This window comes from Amphibalanus amphitrite, unplaced genomic scaffold (genome assembly GCF_019059575.1).
Source record: "Amphibalanus amphitrite isolate SeventyFive unplaced genomic scaffold, NRLGWU_Aamphi_draft 002646F_arrow, whole genome shotgun sequence".
Taxonomy (NCBI): domain Eukaryota; kingdom Metazoa; phylum Arthropoda; class Thecostraca; order Balanomorpha; family Balanidae; genus Amphibalanus; species Amphibalanus amphitrite.
Genome location: NW_024884050.1, coordinates 8,321 through 17,906, shown reverse-complemented (window position 1 = coordinate 17,906; position 9,586 = coordinate 8,321). Strand labels below are relative to the sequence as shown.

The window sequence follows — 9,586 nt, the reverse complement described above, 5'->3', positions numbered from 1 at the left end:
CGAAATAACCCCAACCTCCCCTACTTACCATCTTCAGTACCTACTTTTTCGTACAACGCTGTTATTCACTGCCACCGAGGGGCTAGGTTCACATACTGTGTCGTCGTTATCAGCGCCATTCTGTCGCGTCAGAAATGTCAACAACAACAACAACAACAACAACAACAACAACACCGGCACCGGCGCGACTTTGACTTTCTTCTTGTTCAGTCTGTGTCCTCTAACGCATACCACTCTCCAGAGAAAGTCCAACAAATGCAGCGTTCCGTCGCCTCTCGGTTCTATTTTCGGCCAGCTGCTGTCCGTGATTCCTCGTTGCCTCTTCGAGTGTTGTCGTCGCCCGTGGTTCAGAACATCTCTCTCGGTACCGGGTGATTGATTGGCTCGATATGGGTGACCCCTGGGGTGCAGGGATGATCTCGATAAGGGTGTCACTTTCACCGGTGCTGGTCCCGACGCGGCTTATGAACTGATGGGGGTAGAGAAAGCGGGAATGACTTAGACGCTGCCCGAGTTGGTGATGGTTCCTATGTGATAGCGAAGGAGGCTCAAGGTAAACTCACAGAATGTGAACAATGTGAGCGGGCTTATTTGATTGACTTTCATGCTATCCAGAATGTAAACGACGAGTAATGTAGCTATGGACTGTAGGGAGTGTGAGCAGTGATGACAATTAAAAGTGAGAATATTTTCTAAGACGGTTTCATATAAATTTGTATTCAACTTTACTTGGTGGGAAATCCAGTGATCGTCATTAGGTTTTCGTTGACACTATTATATTTCCAGGGATCACTGATTGCAGTTCTCAGTTATTATGTTCTATGTATGTACTATATGTATTATGTATGTACTATGTATGCATGTATGTATGCATTTATGGTCTGGAAAACCTAAGAAAGAATGGTTTTAAAGTGCTGCGACCGTTGTTGCATGTGCATTTAAATTGTGAGAGCATATTTTCTGTTACAACCTTTCACACATTTCTCCAAACCATACATTTCAAGTGATCAAAACACGTACAGAGTGATTCAGGCGCTTTAACCCGCGAGTTGCCTGGGGGGGGGGGGCGTTAAACGCCCCCACTTTTTTCGCCGGGCCATAGCATAAAAACGGCGCGCCGCAATCGCGCCAAATTTTGGGTACCTGTAGGGAATTGATTGAAGTTTATTGTGACAAAGTTTCAAAAAAATCGGTCGGAAAATTTTTGAGATATCAAGGTTTTAGTGACGTCATCATTTCTGAGTTTTCGACCAAAAACGGCATATGTTCAAAAAATCATATAAAATCACACAATAGACATACAGACATGCCGTAAACGCCATTAGACTGCAAATACCATGCACAATCAAATGGCTATCTTCGATTATTGATTATCGTTCCGCATTTTCCAAAATCTTGAACTGAATCTTGGCAATTTCTCGTGACTACTTAACGACCATGATACATGAATTTCTTAAATTGAAGTTTTTGAGCCAAACACGTACACATATGATAAAATGAATGTCACCATCGTGTTCTACGCCCTAAATTACCCATAAAACATGTGTCACAGGCTGCGAATATCAGTTTTGATTTTCGGGGATATGTGCCTACCCGGTTGACCTGACCTTGACCCTGACCTATGCCTGACTGACCCCTACATGGAGCTGACACTCTTGTAGGCCTTATATGATGGATTGTGTACCGTTTTGACAGAGTTTATGACGAGAGGCGCCCATCGCGAAGTCCTGAAATCCATGCTACTGAAAGCCCGATTTTGGGTGTTTGACCTGACCTTGACCCGACCTGTGACCTCAAAATTCAACTTAAAAGTACTCATCTGAAGCGTCTCGTCGCGTTCTTTCGTTTGCCGCCTCGTGCGTTTCGCTGCGCCTATTGGTTCTTGAGTTATCGGCTGGGGGCGTTTAACGCCCCCCCCCCCCCCCCAGCAAACGGTGGGTGGCGAAATACCCCAGCAACTGCCGGGTTAACTCCGTTCTTTCTTAGGTTTGCCAGACTATAGTTATGTTTTTATTTACGTGTGTATATAAATATATGTATTGGCTGTTTTAGGGACATTATGTGATTATTCATTCATTAACCCTCGCCGGCACAGGCCATTTTGCGTCCTTCGACGTCACAAGGGGGGGGGGGGTACGACCCCCCCCCCTCGCGTTTGGCCACTGATCGAGCTAGATCTTCGCGGAAAAAACGAGCGTGCTGCCCGACACGAGAGGAAGCCGATGATACCCAACTTTAAGGTCCTAGGTCATCGGGTTACCTTCCAGGTCAGGTCAATGACCCGAAAACCGGGAAAATCGGGACCTGTTAGAAAGTTGTAAAGTGTGGCTGCTATGTGGTTTTCCAGGGTGCTGATCACGAATATCGTGTTAGTTTTGATCAGAGATGATGTCTTTAAGCATTTAGACCAGGTCGGGTCAGGTCAGGTCAGGTCAACCGGTAGGGGTTGTGACGGGTATTCGTAATACGTGTCAGCCACCTCTGACAGCTGCGTAACATGTTACGCAGGCACCAAAACTACTTCGTAAATGTTCAAATGGTTGCTAAATTCGAATTCAGCTCCAAAAACTAGCCTAGAAACATGTAAAACTCGAATAAGTGAACCGAGGTCACCCGAGGTCACCAAAGGTCAATGACCTGACCTGACCTTCGGGTGACCTTGACACCCACCCTAATGTATGGGAGCAACATCAAATCACATGTTTGAACGTTTGAAACCACGAAAAGCTTGCAAACGCGCGGCTAATGCGAGCCGACATACGCCGATTCGCGATTCCGGCCAAACATGGTCTCGGAAAAGAGGTCACAGGTCAAAGGTCATTTGGGTCAGGGTCATGAAATTTTCAGGGTAGGTGTAAAATGGATCAATGCGAGGGTACTGAAAGTTTCGTCGCGATCGGCCGCTTTTTACGCGAGTTATTCGCGAAAAACCTTAGGGGGGGTGCATCACCCCCCCCCCCCCTGTGCCGGTGAGAGTTAATACAGTGACTTTTATTTGTATGACACACATTGACGTGGAACCTCCTGGAGTCCTGATCCAATCTTATAAAATCTATATTACTATTTGAGGTGACGTAGTTTCTGTCTATTACGAAGGTCGCGACATGGTGCTACGTAGCGCGGGTTACAGGTCACACCGTTGCACCTACCGCGCTGAAGTTTGCGCAACTCATAGAACAAGGATGGACAACGTGCCTTTGATGGGTCTCAGCTCGATCGGATCGATAGCGAGCGCGTGGCGCGTGCCCAAAAAGTGCAAATTCGCGTCATAGACTTTACATGTATTAATCGGCTGGCAAAAACGGGCGAACACAGCCAAATTTGCCCGACACGGGTCCGGTCCCGGTGCAATATCTCGGTAACCGTGGGCCCGACCGGTACGGGGAAAACAGCATCGTGTAGAGGATCGAACGGGCTATCGAATGGTGTGCGGTGCAGGGGTTGGCACGCGCCACGTGCACCGGGGAGGACACTTTCTTTTGAAAAATGGACGTTTTGGACGGATTTTGGAATTTATATTAATTTCAGGTGATCGTCAGACGGAATGAGTTGAAACAGCGCCTATTAGCAATAAAAATGTACCGTCTCTCATGGAAAAATTGTGAAAAGCTAATTGATCAAAAACAATGTGGAAAAAATCGCTGAATTAAATGGTATTTGTCCAAAATGTGCCACTAAATAATTACACGGATTTTGCTGCTTAACCTGATACGTTTGACAATTGAAAATGCTATCATTGGAAAGAGCATTCAATTCTCTCCAAGATCCAATCATCACGTTTGCATGACAAGCAACAGTATTCTTAAAAATATAAATTCGGAGTTTCGTCGGCTGAGCGCCAGCTGATCGCACCTCAGTGCGGCGCTCCGATTTTGACGCAGCTTAGTTGTGGTTTTCGGGAGTGTTGCTGCATATAAGTGTGCCACTTTGATAGCTTATTTAATTTCTCATCAGAGGTCGCCAGTTGAACTTGAATAATGATGCGACGGAGCAGAAATCATTGTTGTTAAATGTCATATTTTCGTGAATTTTGGTAAGAGCTTGATTTCCTGAGAGCTAGTCCCTGCTAATTTCTTACGGAAAGAACGTGACGTTGTTTATACAGATTTTGCAGTTGCGAGAGTTGCAAATTAAAGGTATTTATCAACAAGAAGAAATTATTATTATTGCTAAGACTCAATCAGCGAAAATAACGCAATTTTGGATCGGAGCACAAATTGGAACAATGGTCGACACATATGCAAAATGAACGCAACTTCCGACGCTGACGACTCGGACTGTCATATCGCTGGTTTCGACCCCGTCGGTGGCAAGTGGATTGCCGCCAAGTCAGGCCCAAGCGAGACCCGCCCAGAGAGCCAGCAGCAGAGCCACCAGCAGACCGAGGAATTGCAGCGCTGCACAGCCTGCCCCCGTTGCGATACCACAAACAAACGGAAGCGGCGTATCCAATGCAAGTCCTGCAATCGCCACTGGCACCTCACGTGCGTGCGTCTCAAACGGGCGCAGGCCGACGTCCTACCCTGCTGGTGGTGCCCTGAATGCATTTTCACCAGCGGTAGCCCCTCGCAGTGCTCTGCCGGTGCCTCCAATGCTGACCCATCGGTGTCAGCGGAGGTGTCGTGCCCGCCGGCCGACCCGGTTCAATCGCCAGCTGCTGCTACGACCATCTGCGACGGCGGTGATTTGGCACTCAAACTGGCTAACCTCAAGCAGACGCGCCCAGTGGTTCGAAGGATCCCGAGGGGAGCCAGAATTCAAGCTGCTGGTGCCCTGGCAACCCTCATAGAGACGGCTGTGGGAGAAAAAAATGAGGCAGCATGGACGAGACTGTTTTTGTTTGCGTTCCTGGCGCTTCATCTGCCAAGTACACACCAGGCTTCTGCTGACAGCTCGACACTGACAGCAAAAGTAAAGCGACAGATTTTTATGTATATGGATTCCGACTCCAGCCTTCAGAGAGCTTCAGCGGCTGCTGCAGGCCCCAACCGAAACGGAACTGTCCATCGCAAGATGGAACGTCACCGACCAGCGGAAATGACCGGCGAGATCCTGCAGAGAAAGGTGGCAGCCAAATTGTCAGACGGAGATATACAGGGTTCAATAAGGATGTTGGCTTCCAGTGAAGAAATTGTGCAAAACTCAACGGACGTCGCAGAGAGCTTAAAACTTAAACACCCGCCCGCTCCGTCTGACCTGAACATGCCTCCTCCTCCCGATGCAGGGACACAGCCCTACTTTGCTAATGAAGCGGAGGTCAGAACAACGATTAACTCCTTCGATACCGGCTCTAGTGCTGGACTGGATGGTCTGCGACCGGCTCACCTCAAGGACCTGACCAGCCGTTCGGCAGGAGAGGCCGGCGTGCGACTGATCACCGCCCTCACGGCCCTCGTCAATATGGCGCTCAGCGGCGAGTTGCCTCGTTCAGCACGAGCCGCCTTCTTTGGAGCAGCGCTAACGGCACTCCGCAAGTCAGACGGTGGTGTGAGACCAATCGCTGTTGGTTGCACCTACCGCAGGTTGGCGGCCAAGCTCGCCCTGAGGCCCCTCAGCGCTGAAGTGGGCGAACAGCTGAGGCCCACGCAGCTGGGATACGGTACGCAAGGAGGATGTGAAGCAGCTGCCCATGCAACACGGGCTTTCAGCCGCTCGCTCGGAACAGAAAGTGTCATGGTAAAAATTGACATGAAGAACGCCTTCAACACGGTTCGCCGCGACCATTTTCTGCGCCGAGTAAGGGAGAGTGCGCCATCAATGTACCACCTGCTATGGCAGGCATACAGTGAGCCCACACCATTGTTCTACGGCACTTCCGAGATCTCCTCCGCCACCGGTCTGCAGCAGGGTGACCCCTGTGGTCCGGCATTGTTCTCCCTGGCAGTGCAACAAGTGATCAGCGCTGCGACCGCGCCCTTCAACTGCTGGTATCTCGATGACGGTACCCTCGGTGGGAAGGTCAGCACCATCTGCGCGGATCTGAAAGAACTGACCACAGACATGGCAAAAATTGGTCTCGACATAAATCCGGCTAAGTGTGAGATTATCCTACCTTCAACTGCCACAGACGAGCAGAGGGTCTCAGCGGTAGGCAAGATCCACCAGCTGCTCCCGCGCGCCCCCGTTGTGACCGACGCCGAGCTGACGGTTCTCGGGGCTCCCATCACGGACACTGCTGCCCGAGCAGTTATGGCGAAGAAAATGGAGGAACTGGACCTCATGATAGAGCGTCTCCACCACCTTGACGCACACAGCGCCTTCTTTCTGCTCTGCAACTGTCTTTGGCTGCCGAAATTGCAGTATCTTCTTAGAGCCGCCCCCCTGTATGAACAGCCTGACCTGCTGCAGATGATCGACAAGAAGCTCAAGTCTTCACTGGCTGGCCTGACCAATGTCAGATTTGATGATGCCAGTTGGGAACAGGCGGTCTTACCAGTCAGGTATGGCGGTATTGGGCTCAGGCGAACAGAAGATGTAGCTCTGCCTAGTTACGTGGCCTCACTGCACTGCAGTCAGCTGAACATTTGTGCACTGCTGCCAACCGCATGCACCGCCTCTGTCATGCAAGAACGAGCAAAAGTGACAGAGGTCTGGCAGAGCAAAGCCGGGGACAGATCGGCTCCAGATGGTGAGGCCAAAAACCATCAGAGAGCATGGGATTCTCCCTTAGCCGAGCGTCATCTTGACTCCCTGCTCTCGCAGGCAAATCAATTTGCCCGTGCTCGAATGCTAAGTGCAGCAACTCCTGAAAGTGGAGCCTGGCTGCGTGCCATACCGTCAGCCACCATCGGTACGCTACTGAATAACGAGACGCTGCGGATTTCGATCGCTTTGCGTGTGGGAGCCGCAGTGTGTAGCCCTCATCGCTGCAGATGCGGCTCACTGGCAGATGGCCTGGGCTATCACTCACTGACCTGTCGCTACAGTGCTGGAAGGCATCCCAGACACACAGCACTGAACGACGTGCTCAGGCGAGCTCTGCTCTCAGCCAACATCCCTGCTCTACTCGAGCCCATCGGTCTGGACCGTGGGGACGGAAAGCGCCCAGATGGCATGACGCTCTACCCGTTCTCCAGCGGCATGTCTCTAGTGTGGGACGCAACGTGTGTCAGCACGTTCGCCGACTGCAACATTGCGTCAGCTGCTGTAGCTGCTGGCCAAGCAGCACGGGACGCCGAGGTCAGGAAACGGTACAAGTACGCCGATCTTGCTCAGCGCTATCGTTTCGAACCGGTTGCGTTTGAGACCGGCGGTGCCTGCGGCCCTGGAACCAGAACCCTGATCCGAGAGCTTGGTGCGCGTTTGACCGCTGCGTCGGGAGAGAAACGGGAGACAGAATGGCTCTGGCAACGGCTGTCAATTGCCGTGATGCGGGGAAACGCCACCTCTGTCCTACTAACATCTGGACTACTGCCGCAACAGGTGAATACAACTACCAACACAGCCAGTGTGAAGCCACCAGCCGTTGCGCTGGCGACCAGCCCCGCAGCGGAGGCGGCCAAGTCGTTGGCCGGCGGCGCGCCTGCCTCCGTGCCGACGCCCACGTCGAGCTACAGCAGCGGCAAGAGCTACCAGAACGACGACAGCGGCTCACGATGGCGCTCCTCGCCGCGGCGGAGCTCGTCTCCTCTGCGGGCGCGCGAGAACGAGTTGCCGTCGCCGCGCTGGCTCAGCGATGTCTCCCGACGAGGGGGCGGCTCGCCGCATCCGCCCAAGGCCAGGCGTCCGCGACCGTCGCGATCGGTTGAGCGGGCGTCCAGCTGCCCGGACCGCGCCGACGAAAACTTGGAGCGGCTCGCGGTTCGCCGCCAGTCAACAGATGCGGCCGCCGTCGTCATTGCGCAAGTCCAGTGAGGGCGGGAAGAGCCTGCAGCTGCACTGCGGTAAGGCGCAGACGGACAGCCGCGACCTGCAGCTGATCCCGACCATCCGGCCCCTAGACTCCGACAAGGACGGCAAGGACCCTCTGCATATCGGCCTACCCAACTACGGGAACTCCTGCTATCAGAACGCCACCCTGCAGTCGCTGCTGGGCCTGCGACCGTTCGTTAGTGAGATGGTCTCCCTGATCTCGGACCCGGGTGTGAGCGGCCAGTGTCGCACGCTGCGCGCCGTCGCCAAACTGATGGTGCTGCGCCAGAAGGCGCTTAGCAAATCAGTCTTTAGCCATCTTAACGACCTACGCGACGTGTTCGCCGAAATTGATCCGGCGTTCCGAGGCATCGAGATGCAGGACGCCAACGAGTTCTTGCTGCGCCTGCTAGACACCCTGAAGGAAGAGATCGACGCACAGCGGCCGACCGACAACCCGGTGCGAGACAACTTTCAGTACCAGACCATCGAGAGCTACATGTGCACCAAGTGTCATGAAACGGTACTGAAACAACAAGAGAACATAAGCTGGTTTGTCAGCGTGCCGCGCCACCAGGGCACAGAGGCGCCCACGCTGCAGGACGCGCTGCGGCTGTGCATGCGGCCTGACCGGCGCGAGCTGCTCTGTCAGCACTGCCGCCATGACGAGTGCCGCGTCACCACCAAAATAAGCCAGCTGCCCAGGACGCTGATACTCCAGCTCAACCGGTACGCCTTCCTTGGAGGAAAATCGATAAAAATCCGTGCCAATGTTGACATTCCGAAGATCCTTTCGCTAAACGAGTATGTCGCGGACGACGTCACCCGGCCTCCCGAGTGGAAGTGCTCAAAGCCTTCCCGATGCACCCTCCCCGAGTTCGAGGAGGCTGAGGCGCCCAGCTCGGGTCCGTCGCCGCCGGCCACCGCCCGGGGACCGTCTCCAGTACCGGCCGCCACCGCCGGCCTGCCAGAGTCCGCCGCCGTCGGCTCGCCGGTGGCGACCGGAGCCGCGGCGCCGGCGCGTCCCATGTCAGCGACCGGTGCCGAGCCGCCGCCGTTGCCGCCAGCCCAGGCCGAGCTGGTAGCGCAGGACGCCGACCCCGAGTCCAATCCGGCGCGGACCCGCGAAGACCGCGAGCTCAAGGAAGCCATGATGAGGTCGCTGGAGGAGGGAGCGCCGGCCGACGCCGCGGAGCAGGTACATTTCCCGAAGTCCTGCGTGGAAGACGACCAGTCTCTCTGCTCAACGGACCTGGCCGGCGACTTTACCTACCGACTGGTGAGCGTCGTCAGCCACCACGGCGGCAGCACGCACTCCGGACACTACGTGTCGGACGTATACAGCGTCGGCAGGGACCGATGGTACCATTATGACGATCGCCGAGTCAGCTGCGTCGACGAGGCCGAAGTTTTGGGCGAGGGACACCAGAGAAACGGATACATATTCTTCTACCTCCACAAAAACCTTTGCAACCAAGCAGTCAGCGTGGAGGGAGCCGGAGGGGCGCTGTGACCGCGGCGCGCTAGGGAGCACAGGGTAGCGGCACCGACGGCGGAAAGACCCCGACCGGCTCTGTGTGTATAGGTGTATGTGTATGTGACGCTTGACTTCAGTTCTTGAGTCATTTCTTTGTGCAGAGTTTGTGTTTGAATGTGAACCTTTTGGCTTAACAAAATATATCGTCAAGGAATTATAAAGCACATTTGACAGATTCTGAAGTGGAAAGCATGCTTA

The 9,586-nt window shown here is 53.6% G+C and overlaps 1 protein-coding gene across 1 annotated transcript; it reads left to right on the top strand.

Annotated features, from left to right (window-relative positions):
• The first annotated feature begins 7,675 nt into the window (after positions 1 to 7,675).
• LOC122377228 (ubiquitin carboxyl-terminal hydrolase 37-like) lies at positions 7,676 to 9,364 on the top strand. The gene has a single exon (XM_043357189.1). It carries the CDS (start codon positions 7,676 to 7,678, stop codon positions 9,362 to 9,364), a length of 1,689 nt encoding a protein of 562 aa, XP_043213124.1.
• The last annotated feature ends 222 nt before the right edge of the window (positions 9,365 to 9,586 follow it).

What these genes read in the sequence shown, in the direction of transcription:
- LOC122377228 (XM_043357189.1), top strand. Translation starts at nt 7,676, where the DNA reads ATGTCTCCCGACGAGGGGGCGGCTCGCCGCATCCGCCCAAGGCCAGGC.